Source organism: Chlamydotis macqueenii, chromosome 7, assembly GCF_036417535.1.
Source record: "Chlamydotis macqueenii isolate bChlMac1 chromosome 7, bChlMac1.mat, whole genome shotgun sequence".
In the NCBI taxonomy this organism is placed as follows: Eukaryota; Metazoa; Chordata; class Aves; order Otidiformes; family Otididae; genus Chlamydotis; species Chlamydotis macqueenii.
In genome coordinates, this window is record NC_141562.1 from 2,328,239 (window position 1) to 2,348,571 (window position 20,333).

The 20,333-nt window shown below is 47.9% G+C and overlaps 1 protein-coding gene and 2 long non-coding RNA genes across 3 annotated transcripts in view; all 3 read right to left on the bottom strand.

Annotated features, from left to right (window-relative positions):
- Positions 1-20,333, bottom strand: part of LOC147600029 (uncharacterized) — a 686,528-nt gene that overhangs the window by 437,377 nt on the left and 228,818 nt on the right. The window lies entirely within an intron of this gene.
- On the bottom strand, positions 6,150-10,675 carry LOC147600030 (uncharacterized). Its single transcript, XR_015259099.1, has 5 exons — positions 10,360-10,675; positions 8,029-8,111; positions 7,590-7,755; positions 6,737-6,774; positions 6,150-6,640 (listed from the first exon to the last, which is right to left on the bottom strand). It is a non-coding gene; the product is annotated as an uncharacterized LOC147600030 (long non-coding RNA).
- Positions 11,343-15,438, bottom strand: ZNF503 (zinc finger protein 503). Its single transcript, XM_086752086.1, has 2 exons — positions 14,439-15,438; positions 11,343-13,363 (listed from the first exon to the last, which is right to left on the bottom strand). The coding sequence occupies exons 1-2, from the start codon at positions 14,739-14,741 to the stop codon at positions 11,843-11,845; spliced, it is 1,824 nt and encodes a 607-aa protein (XP_086608212.1). The 5' UTR covers positions 14,742-15,438; the 3' UTR covers positions 11,343-11,842.

Below are 20,333 nucleotides of genomic sequence, written 5' to 3' on the forward strand. Positions count from 1 at the left end.
TCGTTTTTCTGTTTAACTTAAATCAGTTTTGTTCAACTTGATCCAGAGCTGACTTCTACAATCAGCTTATTTCTAATATTCTCATTACTTATCAGTAATATAATATAAAGCATTTTATCTCCTCTTATAGTTCTGATGAGGATTTGGTTAAATGTGTTGTACCCCAAAATGTTTGCACCCCAAAATAACTGGATGTTACTGCTATGGATAACATTTGTACTCCGTTCTGTCCCTAGTTTTGTAGTTATAAACAAATGCCCTTAGCCACCACTCCAGGAAAAAAAAAAACATTTGTGTCACACTGCACACAATGGACTCTGACTTAGGGAATGTGAGAATTGAAGATAATGTTTCCCATGTTTTCCTCTCCTGTAGTGCACTCTGCTAATAGTACCACCTGATTTAAGCTGTTTGTTTTGGTTTGGTTTGGGTTTTTTTTTTTTTTAAGAGACTTGAGCACCTGTAGTTCAGCTTCTCTGAAAATCAATTTCTTAGCCTATAAAATGGATTAGTCTCTAGCCAATCTTTAACTTGCTTTTGAGTAGGTATGCATATGTAGCCCACTGTTCGCTGTGCCGTGCCTCCCACTCTGTCTGCATCTGGCCAACAGCGGATATGAGTATGCTACAGCTGCTTGCTAGGGTATTTAACTCGAGGTGTAAAGGTTTGTGATTTAGCCCTGGAGGTCCCAGGTAATGAGCAAGATGATGATTATTACACTTCCAGAATTGTATGTACTTGTATTCCTCAGGAGAGGTTGCGATGGGGGTGTGGAGAGCGTAGTTTTTTTTCTATCTGTTCTGAAGCTCACAACACATTTTTTCCCAGAATTAAACTATTACAAAATACATGAAAAGAGACTTCACAGAAATACGCCTGTCCTCATTTTAATGTCTGCAACAAAAAGACTGGGATAATGTTGCACAAATGAGTTTAACATTTAATAGATTATGAAATAACATGGTTATGCAATAATTGTTTTCAAGATGGAGATGCAAAACTCATTACCTCATCATGCTAGTACTCAGGTTAGTGTATAAACTAGTCTGTGTATCTATGCACACAAAAACTGAGCTAAATTTCTGAGCAATAGAACTAAATTATTGTGTTTGCTTCATCCAGGATGATTAGCTATCAGAATAGATGCAAATAATAAAATATTGCATAAAAGTTATTCTTTAGAAAAGTTATTCATGTAGAATCTTTAATTTCCTTTAGTTTCTTATTAATTAAAAGGATTTTAAATTTTTTAAAAATACTTTTAAAATTATTATTCCATTATTTTCTTGGGAAAAGACTTGGACAAATGTTTTCTACATAAGTAATAGAAACAGATGGTAAAAATGCACACATCTTGCCCATGACTGAAATGCAGCAATTTCTTGAGTAAAACATGAGAGATGTCTAGTCAGATAGATGTACTGATTAAACTCCCTATGCTCTTATTACCTTGAGGGGCATCAGCTCAAAGTTTACTGATACAGTGGCCAAAACCTAATCTGTTGAGTTTTGCATAACATCTAAAAGTACATGTTCAGTGTTGTCTTTTTTACCTGTTTACTACTGATCTACTTTGTGTGGTCTCTTCAGATTCCATCATCTGAACCTTCTCATCACAGACAGAAAAACAAAATTCCCATAGTTTGTTCCAAGGTACTCCCAAGCCCCTTCACAAATTGTCACAAGTTGTACAACTGTGTGGCATCTATTTAGTTCTTATTTATATGGAATTAGAATTTATGGAAGCTTTAGGGCTTTTTTGGTCCCAGGAGTAATCCTGCCTTCCTTAGGATTACTGGAAAACTTCTGCGGATTTCAGGCTGACTAGAATTTCACACTAGATTGTGAGCCTAGGGTGTGTGCAAGTTTTAATAGCTTGAAAGTATAAATGTAAATTGACACAATCCCATTAACCAGCAAACACAATTAACCATGTGGAACACTATGTTTATACATGTTTAAGTGTTTTAGTTAGAACAGATATTTTCTCCCTTACAGAGTTTAGCTTTTTTAATAACCTGTCACCTGGTATATATGCAGCTATGACGATTTACAAGTACCTTCTCTAGCAGTTATACTGGTATAATCTGTCAGTAGTGGTAAAGTTTACCAGTATTTTTACTTACTTTGATAATATCTATATGTAGGAAATTGTACCATTCTAACTCAGTCACTTTAGAATACATGTTAAAAATACTATTAAAGTGTTGACTGTCCATTGAGGAGGCAAGACCTGCTATAACATTTTTCCAACCTATTTAACTCTACTCAAAGTGCCACAATCTTTTTCTAGTCAGTTTTTTGAGAATTTGTCAGTACCTGCTTTGTAGATACATCAACAATCATTTGTTTCTTAACCAAATTATACAGTTAAACTAGAAAAATTAGTTGCTTCATGTGGTCCAAATTCCTTTCTCAATCTTGTTTATAAACCTATTGATATACGCAGGATATCTGCTTTTGATCAAGCATAACATTTTACCCTAACTCTGTAAAGTCAGCCTGAAGACCATAATTATAAATGTGATTAGCTGTCTTCATAAAATCTGTTTGACACCTCTACTGGAATGTACTTAGCAGCTGATCCCTCTAAAAAAGAACTTGCAGCTGATCCCTCTAAAAAAGAACTTGCAGCTGATCCCTCTAAAAAAGAACTTATTTTTACTCATCTGTTTTATCTGGAACACTTTCCCTGGGCCTGTTGGTGCAAAATATATATATAAGGAAATTATAATCTTGCAAAGGGAGGGGAATTGGAGGGGTGAGGGGAGCATAGAACAAAATAAAAAAATATTGTGAGTATTCTCAGGCTCATGAGCTCAAATATTTCATGATGGAGCAGGCTATATGATTATTTTCTTTTTAAAAGTTGACAAAATGACTTTGAAATATTGTAAAAATACACTTAGGGACAAGTAAGATTTTGAATGGCTTTGTTTTGGTTTCCATTAGTGAATTTCTGTGGTGGCCTGATACAGGCAGGGTTAGCAGCAGTGGATCTCCGTGTGTGTGTGGTTAGAGGGGATGGTCACCAGTGGCTCCACATAGGGTGGGACAAAGTAACAAAAATACATATCAAAGAGCAGAAATACTTTTATTTGCACGGCCAGGAACTCTACTACAAGAACCAGTTTTTCTTCGCTGTGTAATCAATGCACGCAGTGGGGAATTTTGCCTTTTCACTAAGGCCTTATCAGGCAAAGCTTACTGTCACATAACATTCCATAGGGGTTTCTACTTTCTTTTTAAAAAAGTGACTCAAAGATCCCTATTCAGACAGCTATTTATCTAATAACTTAGTGGCTACAGATGTGTATTTTTTTTCTTCTCCACCTGAGCAGACTTATCTCTAATTACCAGCTAGGGTGGAAAGGGGATGTTGAAAGTATTACAGGGGTTTTTTTTGTTTGTTGGGTTTTTTTTTTTTTTCTGTAAAATGTTTAAAGCTTTTTCTTGGGCAAAGAGAGAGTAGGTGGGAACATGATTAAATCTGAGCGCTGACTGGGAGACCTGAGGTTTGGCAAGCACCATAACCAGTAGACTAAATAGTCTTGTTCCTTCCTTCTCTTTCCCTCTGGCGTGGTGCATTTTTATGCAAAGTGAAATGCCTTCAAAGGAGGGGTGGAGATATTTCCCACATTAGAATAGCCCGGTGATTGGGAACCCTAATAAGGAGTGAGAATTGTGGGTCTGAAACCTTCAGATCTGGTAATTGATATGTATTCCTCTGCCTCAACTACTTCAAGCATGGAGAAAAAGTGCAATAGATGATGGCAGCAGTTGATCTTTCCTAGTACGAAAAAAATATATCTCCAAGGAGAGAGGATCAAGGGCTGTGAATTGTACAAGAGGGGAGACGTTTCCCTGCAACGGGAAGGTAAATTGTCTGCACTTGAGAATCTGGGCCGCTACTTACTAACTTCAGTGAAACTAAAACATCATATTGTGGCTGCAGTTTTAGGTCTTGTGATGGTTGAAAGGGTGTTCGGAGTGGGATGGCTTCCCTCACACAGAGTGTGTGTCCTCGCACCTGGGCTGTCTGTCCCAGTCCCAGCTGAACTGACCCCTTGAAAGCCACGGCAGTGGACGAAGTGCAGGGGTGGCCTTTCCCAAACAGGGGGCTTTGCCTCTAAAGAGCCGAGTGGCTGAAAACGGTCCTTCTCCGGGCCGTGCCAGGCCTGGTCCTGGCCTTGCTCTCGGTCCCCTCTCAGCAAAGGCGAAGCGCCGTGGGGGCCGTGCCGAGGGGGCATGAGGGTCCCGGGCTGGGGGGGGCGGGGGCATCGTGAGCCGCCCTGCGCCCAGGATGCCTGCCCGCCCCCGGCGGGATGAGGGGCAGGCAGGATGCAGCTCCCTGGTTTCCTTCCCCTCCTCCTCCCGGTACGAATAATGACGGCAATTACTAGCAACTGATGCCTTTACTTCTGCAAAACGTCCTAGAGGCTAGCAGGTTACGTGAGTAAAAGGGCTGGGCAGCCAAGGATAAGGGTACAAACGCCGAACCTGTACTAGGAAGAGTAGGTTCATAATTACTGGCATTCTGCTGCCCTACCTAAAATAGTCGGTTCCGCATGTCTTCTGTGATCTACAGTAATTATCCTTATCCATTTTACAAGACTCTTGCGTCATCGAAGTACTTTGGAGTGAATACGTAGGAAATTGCCGGCAGGGAGGGCGCTGGCTGGTGGGAACGGCTCGCAAATGGCTGCGGGAGCGCGCACCGCGCCGCTCGGGGGGGCGCCGGGCCCCGCAGGGCAGGGGGCCAGAGAGAGCACCCTAAACAGAACCTTCGGCTTTTCAGTAGTGATCCCGGGGCTGGCGTGACAGGTAAAGGAGCGGGAAATTAGCTGACACCACGTAAGAAATCATGAATCAGTTTAAGGCTGGTTGGGTCCGGTTTTCTTAAGGTGACTGAGGAAAAAGGGAGAAGAGTTTGAGGAACCTGGAGCCCGTGTACTCGCTTCTAAATTGCATTAAAGTTCCAGTTGTACATGGAAAATATTTTCCTAAAATTAACTGCTGTCCATCCAGTAACGTAAACGACTCGCAAAGTGTTTCCTCGTCTGTTTGACCCCGATCGCCCAGTAGCATTTCATGCCTCCCCCCGTTTAAAAACAACGGGGGTGTTTGGATTTAGAGTCATTTTTCAACAGCGATAAAAGGGCTGTTTTTTGTAACAGCGTAGATTATTAGAAACTTGCAATTTGCAGTTCATATTTGCTATCAAGATCACAGCAGGGGAAAAAAGAGACGAGAATCTGCAGTAGCTTCAGTATTCCCCGTTCACGGGTTTCATATGACGACGGGCAAAACGCTTTCAGAGCAAACTTGCTTGAGTTTAATATACAGTGACTTCAGAAAGTGCAATAAAATCAATTAATGTTGCAAAAGCATTGGCCAGAAGGAAAGCGGCGAAAGGATTTATGGAAATGTAATGGATTTACAAGCGTTTATCCTGTGACTTGATAAACAGTAATAGGAAGCCGAGATGGTGGAAAATAATTAGTCCCGCAGCCTCAGTGAATATGGACAATTTATTGTTATAATTTTATCCTTTCAGTGGTTATTCAAATTTATTTTTTAATTTTGTGATCTGAGGCGCAGGGGGATTAATCTGAAGTTTGGTCTCTGCTTCCTCGGGGGCTGGATTTCTTCTTCTGACATTTTCGTTCTTTCAAAGCAAAGCGTGATCTGTCATTTGCCAGGGAGCTCATTCTTAGTTATTCTGCATGTATTTTAAGGGCTATTCTCGTTGCCCTTAGTAAATAACGTTACCCAACGGGGGAGGGATCAGCTGCTCGCCTCCCTATGCGCCAGGGTTTTTTCTCCCTTTTGATTTTCAGACGCGTTTTCACGGAAACTTTGAGAGCCGCGATTGTAGAGTCTGAGGGAGCGTGCTCCGGCTCTTGAGCAACGCTAGCACCGAAAACCCTTCTGCTTGCTCTCAGAAGTTTGTAGCCATGTGATTACAGTAAAAACGAGACATCTAGCAAGGAGTAAAGATTACAATTTCCAGAAGTCAGAATTTATTACAGTTAAACTGTGATAAGATCCCATCTGTTATGAACACATGTAGCACCAATTGTTTTTCATACAACTGCAATTTATTTACTTTTCAGAGCAAATGAGATTACAAGCGTGATTTAAAAAAAAAAAACAAAACAAAAAACAAACAAACAAAAAACCACCACTACGGTTTTGTTGAGTTCGGCCTATCTGATTTTATCTGGCAAAATCCATTCATACTGCAATACTTCCCCTTGGATTAGATCGGAGATTCCCTCTGCCCCGAACAAGCGATTTTTATCGGGCTCCGGGCTGGCCCGCCGGGCGGAGGCGGTGCGGGGCTGCTCGTCGGGGCCGAGCCCGGCTCCCGCCGCGGAGAGCGGCGGCTCCCGCCGCGGCCCGCACCGGCGCTGCCCTGCGCTGTCCTCCGCTGGGGGCCGGCAGCGCCGCCTGGCGGGCGAGAGCCCGAGCCGAAGCTCGCCGGGCCTCCAGGACAAAGGGAAGAGGCCGCTCCTGTGCTCCCGGGCAGCTGGACTGCTCGGCCGAAGTCCCTGTGTGGGTCTCCACGTACAATGTGCCGCGCTCTGGCCTGCGCTTCAGGAGAGCAGGAACGCGTGTTTTTAACGGCAACAAGAACCTGAAACGACGGAGGGGGAGGGGAGAGGAGATATTTTTGTGTTTCCGTTGGTCGTAGTAGTTTAGGAGCAAGGAATGTGCGTGCTCGTCGTCTTACCCCATCCCACAGGAGTGGTTTGGCTCAAGAACCACGAGCTTCACAAAGTAAAGTAGGAAAGACGTAGCAGTTAAAATATATATATATATATATATAAAAAATAAATAAATAATCCCAAACAACAACAAAAAACCCCACCAAAAAAAAAAACCACCACCCAAAACCACAAAACCCCCGCAAAACCTCACACATTCTTAGCACACTAGCCTAAGAAGGGTAATCTAATTCTGTTCTCTTTCAAACTGTTTCAAGCCGTATATGTGTGTGTGTGTATATATGTGTGTATATATATCCTCCAGATTTCAGTGGGTGTCTTTCTGCTGCTCTGTTATCATTATTTCTTGCCTTGATGTGACGTTGAAGACAGATGACAGCATTGTCAGGTTGTCTTTAATTCATTTGAAGATGGGGAAAAAAAAATACACACAAGGCTTCTTACAATATTCAAAGCCTGAACGGATTTACTTTTTTCACATAGGGGACGGGGTGGCTGGGAGGGGGGAGCGGTTGATGAATTTCAGACATAAGAGAGAACAAAGTCTGTGCTTTGCTGTGCGCGCGCACACAGGCACAGAACAAGCGGCCGGAGGTGGGATTTTTGCAGCAGCAGCACCTGGTTGATCTTGATAGAGAAATACCCAGCATTAGGACAGTATTTTCACATTTACGCACAAGCTCAAATGTATAATCTGCTCAAATTTCAACCTCGTCTCTGCTGCCAAGGCATTCCACCCCCAAAGAGATGGGAGCATACGGACTCAGGGTCCGCGTTTTTTCTTTTGACATCTTTATGCTTCACGGCAACAATACTTTACTTTTTTAAGGAATTTACTCCAAATTTCCTAGAACTGACCTGAGAGAGAGATTTAGCAGGGATTAGAGGTCACCAGTTAGGACTGAGCGCTTGCTTGCTGCACGTCTGTTCCCGAAGCAGTGCCGGCCGTGCTTTGCGGTGCAGAGAGAATCGTGGGGTGTGCGTCTCAATTTGGGCTTAGAACTGTCGAAATTATACCCAAAATCTGGATGGAAAAGAGATTTGATGCTGGTAACTCCAGCGATTTTCCAACTTCAGATTTGTTCGCCTGAGGGGGGGGGAAAATCAACCCAAAAAACACCAAACAAAATACCACCACACAAAACAAACAAGGAAAAAAAAAACATAAACAGCTCTATACTGAAAGCCTGTAGAGAGAGCCAACAGTATTAAAGCAGGGCAGCATTTCTCCGTCTTTTCTAAATATGAAAGAATTAAGTTTGATCGATATTTTTACAGACTAAGAATGCACATTTACTTTTGTTTCAGAAAGCCTGGGCCTTTTAGGGCTCCGCTTGCCTGGGTTATTTCGATTGTAGGTGCGGGCAGTTCACTGCGGACCTCGGATTAGAGAGCAGAGGGTCAGCCCCAGGCACAGCATTGCGCGTACCTGCCTGGCTGCGCTGAGGGGAGCTTGAAAGGCAGAGGATGGGTAAGCGGGTGACTTTCCGGTCTTAGAAAATAGAGCCTCTTATCACCGAGAAAAATCTTGCCGTCATAAAGACATCCCTGTATTTTAGCTGTAGCATGCGTCTTGCACTCTAAAATCAAGCAAGCAAACATATATGTATGTGTTTGGTGTGTACTTGTATGCATAAGCCAAGATACGTACGCCCATATAGGCTCAGATATATTACAGGAACTCCTTTGCTGTCTGCGGAGTCTGGTGTTTTATTGTTTCATAAAAACTAGCTTAATTACATTTCCCCATAGATAAGATAAACAGAACCCGTCTTTTCTAAGCGCTGCTTATCAGAAGTATTTTGTCAAAGCGGCACCCAGAGTAAATCTGTGAGGGGGGATGGAAAGGCATTAATTTTTATTTTGGTTCTTCAATTGTACTTAGCATCTGACAAGAGTTGATTTAAATATTACATGAGTTTATCTTTAATGTTCAAAAAAGATTTGTGAGAAAGACGAAACTGTTTAATTTAAACTAATGTATGCCTGACTCTGGTCAGATTGATCAGAGTTTTGGGTTTTGATGGGTTTTGCCCTTCTGTTGCTTGTCCTCTCGAGCTGGTTTTTCACTGTGAAATTATTTTAGTTCGGTGGCATGGACCAGCGGCTGCTGTCAACTCCACGACCCATCCAGTTACTAAGAACGGGAAGGGGGGGGGAGGCCAAATAAAATGCAGTCCTTTACCTAAAAACATTAATGTCCATAAGTCAATCTCTATTAGAAAAAAAAAAAAAGCAAATATCCTAGATTCATATCAAAATCCTAGGTGGCACTTGCCAGGTCAAATCCTTAACAACTCTGGAAGAGAGACCTCCTCACCATCACTCTACATATAAAATAAGCTATTTAAATTTTTCATCAGTCTCGAGGACAGTGTCTGAACAAAACAGTAATAATAACGTTAAGTGTTCATTTCATCACTTGCATCAGAAATCTCTATGCGTGTAACTTTTCAGAGCTGAAATCCACGAAACTGCAGTTAGGGCTCTAGGACACAGAAATGCCTCTCTCGCTCTTTTTAAAATAGCCCCTGCGGCACCTGATTGCTGATGGGCTTTAGCCAGGGGGGTCCGAACCGCAGCTGTTAGGAATCTGTAATTGTAAAATACGCGAACGGAAGAGGAGCGTCTGCGGCGGTGGTGTTTTTTAATCGCGGCAAATCTGTAATAGTCGCTTGCACACCCAGATGGAGCCTGAAATGTAATTTTCCTCAAGTTGAGGGGGGTTAGCACAGCGAGGTGGGGAGGGCGGAGGGCGTGCGGCGTGGGGAGAGGGCTGCGAGCCGCTTCTGCCTTTCTCGGGCTCGCTGGGTGAATCCTCCACCGCCGTCCCCCGCCCCCGACCCGCAAAGCTGCCCTTTCGATCACTTGCCGTGCTTCTATCCGTTTCCTCTTTTATTATTGAAGTTTACTTGGTGTCCTCCCCTCCTTTTCTCTAACTCTCATAACGAGAGCTCTTTTTACATTCCCTACAGCAGAGATACACAACGGTCCCTTTCCCATTTAAGGGGAACCCCCCCACACGTTTGGTTAAAGCACGAAGCATTTCCCGTGCCGTTCTGGGATCAGCGTCCCGAAAGAGCCGCAGCGCGGCCCAGCACCCGGCGGACCCGTCCGCAGCCCAGGCGCGGCCCCGGTCCCGGCCGCGGCAGGCGCGCCGCTGTGGGTGCCGGGACGGCCGAGCGAGCGCGGGCGTTTCATTAGCTTGCGGCTTATCTGTCCTTCTCACGTTAACGCTAACTTCCACTAATTATCTGGAGTAAATGTATTAGACTAATTAGCATTTGGGCACCACGGGAAACTTTGAACAGTAATTATATTGTGGGGGATACAGAGCGCGGGAGAAAACCCAGTGGTTTGCCAAGCAAAGTCGCCGCTCGCAACTTTTCCCCCTGCCGGGGCGAGGGCAGCCGGGAGCCGGGGGAGCGGGGCTGGGCGAGGGGCGGCGGGGACGGGGCTCGGCCTGAACCGCTCCCCGCCAGCGCCTGGCAGAGCGCGGGGCCACAGCCCCTCGGCCGGCGCTGCCTCACGGCCTTGGGCATCACTTTTCCCACTATCCCGGCAGCAACGGTTTGTCCCGCAGTTTCGGTAGCTGCTCTGGTTTTTCCGTCGCGGCCCCGGCTCCTACCTGAGTGCAGGACGACGAGCCGGAGCCGGGCGGTGGCACTGGGTGCGGCGCAGCCCGGGCTGCGGAGGCAGAGACGCGGCGCAGGCAGGGGCAGCCCCTCTCGGCATCACGTCGGGCTTGGCACTGCACTTCAGTAACGGGCAATCTCGGACTGAATAATGGATGGACGACTTTTTTTTTTTTCCCCCCTTCCCTTCCTTTTTAAAAGGAAAGGAGTTCTCAGAGCTGTCCGACTTTTTTTTTTTTTTTTTTTTTAAGCGTGATGATCGTTTGTGCTGCGGTACGAACTGAAGAAAGAAATTGAAAATAACTGGATGAAATCAAACAGCGCTTCTCTAATTGCTTCTGACCTTCTCGTTTAGAAAAAGAGACGAATAGTTATGCATTACACTGTAAAAAAGCTTTCAGATAATCTTCTTACTCTTTCACAAATAAGTCCTGCCTTCCCCGCTTCTTTCTAAAGAAAGAACTAAGTCTTTTAATTGAAACTTGGTTTCAAAAAACAGGTTTTCATAGTAAAAAACTTTAAAAAAAAAAAAGTTAATCTTCCTTAGAAAAGTAAAAGAGATTTAACCGATTCTCAGTTTTCCTATTTCATGCCTACAAATTCTACTGAAGGAGAAAAAAAAAATACTCCCGTCTGATTTTTTTTTTTTTTTTAAAGAGCGCCCTGGGGTTACAATAAAAAAAAAAACTTAGGGTTTTTTTAAATTTTTAATTAAAATTGAATAAAAGCTTAAGGAAAAATTAGCAGTCGCCTCCATCCAAGACCTACTCGGGTTTTATAACAGAATCAAAGCGTATTTAAAAAAAAAAAGTAAAACCTTTTAATACATCAAATATACGGAATTTTAATCTTTAAAGCGATACATTGTCTATTTTAGTACATGACGTAAACCTTACTTAACCCTTTTTACAGGGTGGACTTAAAAATTAAAAATAGTTAAGTGTTCCTTTTAAAGAACAAAATAAGGCAAATGAGGTTTTTGGAATAGAATTGTTTTTGTTTTTCTTCCAGAATACATACAAAAAAATACCAATTCTCTTTCAAGGGTATACACCTTAAAAATAATTGCAATTTGAAATTATAACTGACAAATTGCGAGTTGTTTTTTAGTAACAAACATGCATGTAAATTTTTTTTGTTTCAATGAGACATTAAATAAGAACGTACAATACAATCATAGCAATTTTAAAGTAACATTAAAGAGAAGACCTCTATCTTTTTATTTATATTCTACAATGGGTGTTCCACTTTTACCTATTGAGCTCAGTTAAGTAATGCACTTTATGATTCGTTGTCCCGCTTGAAGCTAACATAAATAAATACAGTGCTCATGGATCCAGTCCTCAAATGAACACTATTTTATAAAAAGTCAGATTTTTTTTTTTTTTCTTTCCAACTTTTATAAAGTTTCGCAGGGCTTCCTTCCCTCACCGCTAGATTCTGTCGTGTAGTGTGCCAAAGCCCCGCTGCCTGCGCTCACTGGTAGCCCAGGGCTGAAGCTGTGGTGAGTCTCTGCCCGTAGAGTGCATAAGGGGAGTAGTAGGGTCCGGTGGCGGCGGGCACGGGTACAGGAGCCCCGGGGGTGGGCAGGGGGCTCTTGGAGTAGGGGTGGTAGCGGCTGCCCAGTCCCAGGGCGTGGTGCGGGCTGCGCAGGGCCAGCGTGCCCGGGCTGCCCGGGGCGCCCGTCGTGGGGATGTGCATATGGCACGCCATGGCCGCGGCCGCCGCGCTGGCCAGCGAGGAGGAGCTGGGGTAGCTGGAGAGGAGTTTATCGGTGCCCGGGAAGGCAGTATGGGTCCGCAAGTGGCTAAGCAGCTCCTCCGAGGTGGCGAAGCGCTTGTCGCAGGGTCCGTTGGCCGACACCCAGTTGCAGATGTGTGGCTGGGGGTCGTTGGGGAGCATGAAGCCGTAGGGGTACAAAGGGTGGCCGGCCAGCGAGGGCGGTGTGGCGCCGGTCAGCGAGGAGTGGACGCTGTGCAAGGGGTGGGTGGGGTAGACGAGGGGGTATCCGGACTTGAGGGCCTGGTCGTGGGCGCAGGAGGCGCCGGCGGCGCCTGCCAGGTGGCTGGCGCAATGGTAGCTCAGGCAGTACGGGTCTCGGCACAGGCTGGCCGTCATCACCGACGGCGGCGACGCGCCCGCCAGCGGGCTGGACCCCGCCGGCTTGCTGCAGCCCAGGCTGCTGGCGGCGGCCAGCTGGGCCCCCACCAGGCTGGAGGATTTGGTGGGGTCCAGCGCCACTCCGTGCGGCAGGAACTGGGGCGGGTAGCCGGCATAGGCTCCAGCCAGTGTCCCCGGGTAGCTCATGCCCGCCGGGGGCAGGGGGAAGACGGTCTGGCCCGGCTTGTAAGGAGAGACGGGGGCCACCAGGCCGGAGCCCAGGACAGAGGTGGAGGAGGTAGCGGTGGTGCTGCTGCAGGAGGAGGTGGAGTCCGAGACGATGGGCTTGGAGCCCGGCGTGCTCTCCTGGTGCTGGTTGACCTCCACGTTAATCCCGGCACAGCTCACGCTAATCCGGCTGTGACTGATGCTGGTGGTACCCGGGCCTCCCTCCGAGCCGGAGCTGCCGCTCTTTCCGCAGCCCTCCGAGTCCTTCTTGTCCTCCCCGCCTTTGCCCTCGGCCGGCAGCAGCCCCGGCGAGCAGGCAGAGGCGCTGGAGTTGGGGCTGCCTGTCCTTGGGGTGAACGGCTGGCAGGTGGCGCTCGGCACCCGGAATCCCGACTTCTCCCCGGCCGCGACCCCCGCGGCGGGGGCGCCCGCGCAGCCCGCCGCCCCCGGCTCCTTCTTCTCCGCTCCCGGCTTGGAGTACGGCTTGAAGCTCGACTTGTCCTCCACGCCGATGTCGCTGAGCTTCAGGGGGCCCGACTTGGAGTCCTTGTCACCACCGGAGCCATTGGAGGTGACCGAGGAGAGTTTGGAGGAAGGGGACGGGTCCGGCTTTCCTATCTGCGAGCAAGTTTGTGCCAAGAGGGCCAGAGGACTCTTCTTCGCATCCAGCTGCGGAAATCAGAAGGACACACAGAGATGGAGGTTTAATGGGGGTGTAAGAGAAGACCCAGGGCATACCTAGGACACTTGTCCCGTATGTTTTTGCAGTGAACAGCCTGAAAGTGATGAACAATTTCGTGCGCATTCATCACTCTGACAGCCCCCCTCCCCTGCATGCACCATTTTCCACAAAGCCTTTAAAAGGGGCTGGGAATTTTCGTACCCCTGCGAGCCCTGCGCGGGCCGCCTTCCCCGCCCATGGCTTCCCGGGCAGCGCGGAGCTCTGCGTTACCTCCGTGCCGCTCCGAACCGTAGCGACTGCAGCATTTCTGCGCCCTGACTGCTGACGCTATTTATAAACGGAGCCGGAGTCAGCCGGCGAGCCGGGCTCCGGGGGAGCGCGGTGTCCCCGCTCCGCAGAGACCTTAATGAAAGCATTCATTCCCACCGACACACCCTTCCCACCACCCGCTCCGCTTCCAGTTTCGGTCCCTCAAACAGCGAGCTACGCAGGGGGAGACCGACAACCTCGGCGGGGGAGAGAGAAAAGGGACGAACAGGGGCCCCCGAAGTACAAACGCGTGCCAGTACTTAAAAGGGGACAGTCGGGGAGCTGATGAAATACTTATCTTGCCGCACCCACGCTTGAGCCTGTCCCTCTCCGCGCCCCCCTCAAAAAAAAAAAAAAAAAAAAAAGAAGGGGCAAATACCCCAAAAAAACAAGGCTGTTTGGCACTCGGAGCGCTGCCTGGTTGCGTGGCCGGATCACGACCCCAGAGGGGGTCCCGGGTCCTTCCACCCACCCCTCCCCTCAAAAAAAAAGAGAGAAAAAAAAAAAGGGCTAAAAAGCGCCAAAATAAAAAGTTAGTTTAAACAGGAACTAGAAATTATCCCAGTAAACATGGGAACGTTAATCAGAAGCGGCTCCTCCCGCTCGCTCCAGAGGGAAAGCAGCCTGTTTCCCGGTGCGAGCCCGTTTCAAGGCGCAGGACCGAGCCGAGGCAGGCCGGCGGAGCCGCCATGCGGGGCCAGCGCCCGGGCATGGGGGGGGGGGGCGGGTAGGGGCCGGCTCCGGGGTTCTTACCTCGATGGGGCTGACGGGCGTGGAGGGTAGAGGCTGCAGGTATTCGGGGTGTAAAATGTGTCCAGTCCGCGCCGTGAGCATTTTCAAGACTTTGATGGGAAGGCGATTGGCTTGGCGTAGCGGGTCCGAGGGGGGGACGGCGTGGAAGCAGGGCTTGGCGGCGGCGCTGCTGCCGTTATTCCCAGCGTGCCCGGTCGGCCCGGCGAGGTCGGCGGCGCTGCGGCGGGGGCTGCCTCCCGGCTCGCTGAGGCTGCTGCTGCGCTTACTACTTCTTATAGCAGAAAGCGAGGGCGATGTGATCATGACCCAAAACCTCGCATGAAAACTGGGGCAAGTGGTGCCGCTCGCACTCGGAAACGCTCGCTCGCCTTCTGCGGGCGAGGAGGGAAAAAAGCCACACGCCCCCCGAGCAGGAAAACAAACATAAAATGTCCCGTGGCTCTCTCTGGCGGGGAGGGCGTGGGTGGGGAGGGGGAGGGAAACGGGGAGCCGGCCGGAGAGAAAGCGGAGGGGGAAAAAAAGCCGAGTAATCCTTGGGCTGTGCTGGGGGCGGGGGTGGGGGCTGCGATCGTGCGCCGCTGTCCCCCTCGGCCGCTGGCGGCTCCCCCGGCTGGCGCGGAGCGGAGCGCTCGCCTCCGCCGCTCAGCTGCGATGCGAGCCGCTGCCCATCCAGCCCGGGATCTGGCAAAGAAACTCACTTCAAAAGCAGCTGAATTAGTCTGAGATTAAAGCCTTTGCCGCCTTCCAATCAAATGGGACCCCGAGGTGATTGGAGGGTCAAGGGGATGTGACGTTCCCTTTTCTGGGGCTTTTTTTTCCCTCTGTTTTTAATGGTCTCTCGCTCTTTTTTTTTTTTTCTCCTTCCCTTTCTCGTCCGCCTTCCCTCTCCCCTCCCCTCCTTCCTTGTTTTCGCTCCTAGGACGGGCTGGGCGTTAATTCTGTGTTTCACATCACGCGCTGCGAATGTTTTTCTTCTTCCGCAGCCGGCGCGGATACCCCAGTGGGGGCGGCCGAGGGGCGCCGCTCCTGCTGGGGTGGGGGGGGGGTGGCCGCGTGGCTCCGCCGCCCTCCGAGCGCGGTGCCGCCGCCCGCACACTGCCCCGAGCACGGCCTGCCGCCGTCCGCCCGCCACGCACGGCGCTTACAGGCCCAGCCCGCAGCCCGCACCCCACCCCCTCCCGGGTGCCAGCCCCCCTCCCCAGCTCCGCGGCCTCCGCCGGCTTCCCCTCCGGGCCCCTAAAGAAAGGCGCGGGGCTCTTTCTCCCCACCCCCCTCCCGCCTCACAACGCGGGGCTAGGCTCGGACGAGAACCTGCAGAGCGGCCGGCCTGCGCGTCGCCGCCCGCGGCGGGCGGGAGCCGGGGCGCTGCGGCGCGGCTTGCGGCGGCGCGGGGAAGCGCGGCGGGATTGGGGGAGGCCGGGCCGTCACACGCGGAGCTGTCACGCACCGCCCGCCTGCCGCCTTTCGGGTCTCTCCGCCCCGCCGTCAATTGTCAGTGCTCCCCAACCGCAATCAATCAGTTATTTGTCAGCCCCTGTCAATCCGCCCTTGATTTATGTCAGCTTTTGTTGCTGATTACAAGCCTGGTGTGACTTGAAGGGGGAAAGAGAGAGAGAAGGAGGAAGGAAAACAGAGGGAGAGACGGGCTCCTCGGGAGAAAAAGCCATGCGATTTACGGAATAAATCCTTCGAGTAAACTCGATTTGCGTGCCAGCACAAGGCAGCCCTTCCCGGTCCCGCACCGCGCTGCCTTGCGTGGACGCGTCCGCGCAGGGCAGCGCGGTGCGGGGCCGGGAAGGGCTGCCGGGCTTTTCGTCCCCTTCGAAGAATTGCCCTTCATCCCCGCTCCCGGCACCGAGGGCCTGGGGAGGCGACGCATCGCCTTAGCTAGAGTATCGGTTCGCCATTTATGTGTTTGATTTCAGTAGGCTGTGTCGAGAACCTCGTGGGTACGTACACGATATCCACCCGGGCGTTATATTCGCGCCTTGCCGCCTTGCTTTGTGTCTGTTGCGCGCCCGGAGCGTACCGAGTCCTCTCTGCCCTCCACCCCGGTTGTACCGCGCCGGCGGATGCCCCGAGTGGGATCCGCACCCCTTCCGTCGCTCCCTGGATTGCCTTTTTCTTTTCTCTTTTGTACTTTCCATCCCACTAACCCCCCCCCTCCACCTCCTCATCCCATAACATTTTTTCACAGGCAAAATGTGTTAATCAATCTTTTACTTTTGTTTCCGGATCTGACATGGTGGCCCACACAATCTACAACATTAACAAAAAGGTCACTTAGAGATAAAACACGTTTGACAAGTGAAGAACAAGGCAAGTGCTTTAGGGGTCGCGTCCAATTCCTGACCTGGACTCCGACCAGAACAGGCGCTGATCCTGGAAGGGGTGGGCGAGAGGAAGGACTTTCACTTTCTCGCATTTTTATCTGCTGAACCAAGTCCTTCTTCCCTTGAAACACCGACCTCCCCCAGCCCCTAAACAGATGTGTCAGCCTTTAATGATCTGCTCTTCTTACTAGGTAGACACAAGGCAGGTTTTCCTAGATACCTGCCCCCCCCCCCCCCCCGTAAAGAGGTACCCTTTAAATCCTGCAGCCAAGTAAGTACATCTGCTGTCTTTTATTAAAACCACTTTAGTTTTTTAATATAGTGTATAAAGTAGGGTAAATATGCGGCACTCTTCTAGCTTCTATAAAGATACAATTAATTTTAACAAACTTTTAAATTTCTGTATGTTCTCTGAAAGCATAGGGCTTATTGCCACAACTTCTCAGTGGAAAGCCGTAAACGTACTTTCATTTCACAATCACCGCGGTCGTCTTACAAGACCGTGAAAATTAAGAACTGGGGAGGGAGAGAAAGAAATCTTGCATAAAAAACGATATTGCAGTAAGACTGACAAGACCCACAACTTACCCTTAAGGAACTCCCCCCCTTCCTTTACATAGAGTGGAAGTGACTTGAATCTGCCCCAGGTTTTCCCCCAGTTCTTTCTTTTGTTGTCAAGTCCAATTGATAAATGGAGTGCAGTAAAACTCTGGAAGAAAAAAAAAAAAAGCTGAAACCTTCATTTGTGTTCATTTGCATTAAAGTGCTTGGAACAGCTGTTTTCCTTACAGGACCGGGGAGACTCCTATCTGTTTTCTCGTTGTATTTATCCTGCCTCCCAGGGTGAAAGACTAAAGATTAATTGTCTTAAGGTAGAGTCAGCTGTGGGAAGGCTTCCCCCTCCCCATTTTTCCTTCCCTCGCTCTTTTCTTGTGGAGGTGAGGGTGATTTCGGGAAGGGGTTGTTTTACTTGAAAGCCAGGGAAGCAGAGGCGCTAGCCGGTACATGTGTAAAACAGGCAGCGCACCGGCGGGAGGAGCGGGGGGAAGGAGAGGGGGAACAGCACGAACCCCCATCTTTCTGGCTGAAGTAGAAGCATCAGAGAGTGATTTAATTAGTAGGTTCAGAGGACAGCTTTTTCTTCTTTTTTTTTTTTTTTTTCTTCCTTCGGTCAGCCTTTGAAATGAGATTTAAATCACACTCAGTACTGTAAACTTTTTATGTAGAAGCTTGTAAAAAAAAAATCAGCCCCGAGACATCCTCTCCCCCTTGCCCCCTCCAAAGCATTTCTGAGCTATGAGAGCTTATTCACTGCGCCCAACACACGCAGAAAACGATTCCCCGCGAGGGTCTCGGAGCTGGGATGCACACGCCTGAGATCGGGCGGGCAGCGGGGCTGCAGCTTGAACGCGGTGCATAGATTTTGTTTTGGCTGCTGCGGGCTCTTTTCCTCTCTGGAGCTGAAGAAGATGGATTCCGTCCTGCTTGTTACTTTCGCGAGGGATCCTTGTTTAATGAGTCCGTGGAGACGGTTTGCTGTTTGGCATTTACTTGTGTAGTCTTGTTGAAATTTTGGTGGCTGTTGCTTTTATTCTCTTAAAAAACAACAACAACAACAACAACAAAAGATTAAAAAAAAAACCAAACACAACAACCCCCCCAAACCCAAACAACTAAGGGTTGGAACCCGTCTTCCTCCTCTTACAAAGGAAAATTGTAACTTTAAAAAAAAGGAGAGCAAAGGAGGAATTAATTAACAAGTGCCAGTCCACACTTTCCTTTACCTACTAGCTATTGGCAAGCATGTCAAGTCGATTTTATTTGCACACAATGGAAATGATTTATTTTCTCTTAAAAAGGAGTGGGCTGGCAGATATTTGAGGAGGAGAGGAGAGCGAGAGCGAGAAAGGAAAAAAAGTTTGAAAATGCCTTGAACTATTCACTGTCGAGATGGCTAATCAGTATTGAGGCTCGAGGGCACTCGGGCAGCTTTTCAATGCGGTTTTCCTTTCATCTCAAGCTGGATGGAGGCGCTCAATTAAAAGCCTATCAGTTTGTAAGTAAATCAACGCCTATCAAAGTTGTCACATCAAACAAAACGATTATTATTGCAGCCCGCCTCCCCTATTAATCTCCCTCTAAAATAATCCCCTTGACAGGTCAGGCTGGCGAGCTGCAAACCCTGGTCAGGATCACCCAAAAAACCCGGACTGACTATTTTTCCCTCGGGAGAGGGAACTGCAGAAACCTCGGCACCAGCGTGCCTGCTCTGCGAGCTTGCTCTCTTGCCATTTAAGTGTCAGCTTCTGTAGATCATGTTGGAAAAGGGCGTTTAGTCTCTAAAGCTGAACAGCAACAACCCTGCAGGCCCTTTAGATTTTTTTTTTTCTTTCCACCCCCTCTCTTTTCTATCGTTTAGAACAAGGTTAAGCTTTTAATTAACAGAATCCCAGTTGCTGAGTTGTGTCTGGGCTGTATTTCCATGCATAACACCACTTACTACCTGTCTGTCCGTCCTGTGCGTCAAATTTATTTGCTTTGGTAGTGCTTGCGTTTCATTATCTACCCCAAGGCTTTTATTAAGGTGTGCATTCCAACAGATTTTTTTTTAAAGGGTGCATCTCCTTTTTTTTTTTTTCTATCTTTTTTTTTTTTTTTTCTCCCGAGAATGATAATACTTCGGATAAGAAATGTGATGGGTTATCCGAAATACCGCACCACGAATTCATACATCTGGGGAGAGGCAAATTTTTTTCCCCTTTTTTTTTTTTTTAATATGAGACTTTATGAGCTTAGATAAAGCTGATGCATCTGCCCAGGTATCCGGCAGAGGTGTGGGGTATTTCTTCCAGAATGTTACTAAAGCGAATAGTTTTAAATGCTTGCCAACAGAAAGTAAGATTTCCACACCTCTCCCCTGTTTGCCTAGTACTTGAAAATATTTACCTTTATGGTTGTAATTATTTTCCTACTATATATAAGCAATTTATATTTTATTCTGCACGAGATGTAGGTAATGGTTTTATAAGAAGTGATAATTTTAGAGCCATCTTCAAAATAATAGTCATGTTTAAGTGAACGTGAGTTTTAGTAATCAGTGATATTTTTACTAAATGAGCAGAAAAACATGTTCTTGCTTGCTTGCTTGCTTACTGCTTTCGGAAATATACCTAAACTAAAATGTTTTCGAATGAGTTTATCTAATTTTCTTCCTTTTGGTACGCTAAGATAAGGAAGAGAATAATGCACCTAATTAAAAAAAAAACAAACTTTTATATTTTCAGCCCTTTGATAGATTCCCCTATTGACGTTGTTTCATGTATGAGTGTGAAAATTTTTACTCCCGTGTTGAAAGCCTTTTACCAGCAGCTATTTTCCAAATCTATCCTCTTTTATGTTTAAGGTGTTTCTTATGCAAACGGGTTTTATTTTAAATAAGCCTTGAGGTAACTTTCTAGAGGGCGAGGGAGAGAGCAAGTCAAACGAGTGTGATGCCACGGGAAAGGCTGGGGACGTTTCCTGTTAAGTGCATGGAGATTTTCAGTGCCATTGCGTGTTACTA

Excerpts from the sequence above, each read along its gene's own strand:
- ZNF503 (XM_086752086.1), bottom strand. The coding sequence starts at position 14,741 with ATGATCACATCGCCCTCGCTTTCTGCTATAAGAAGTAGTAAGCGCAGC. Across the intron at positions 13,364-14,438 it reads CGCCCGTCAGCCCCATCGAG|CTGGATGCGAAGAAGAGTCC; the intron begins GTAAGAACCCCG and ends TGATTTCCGCAG.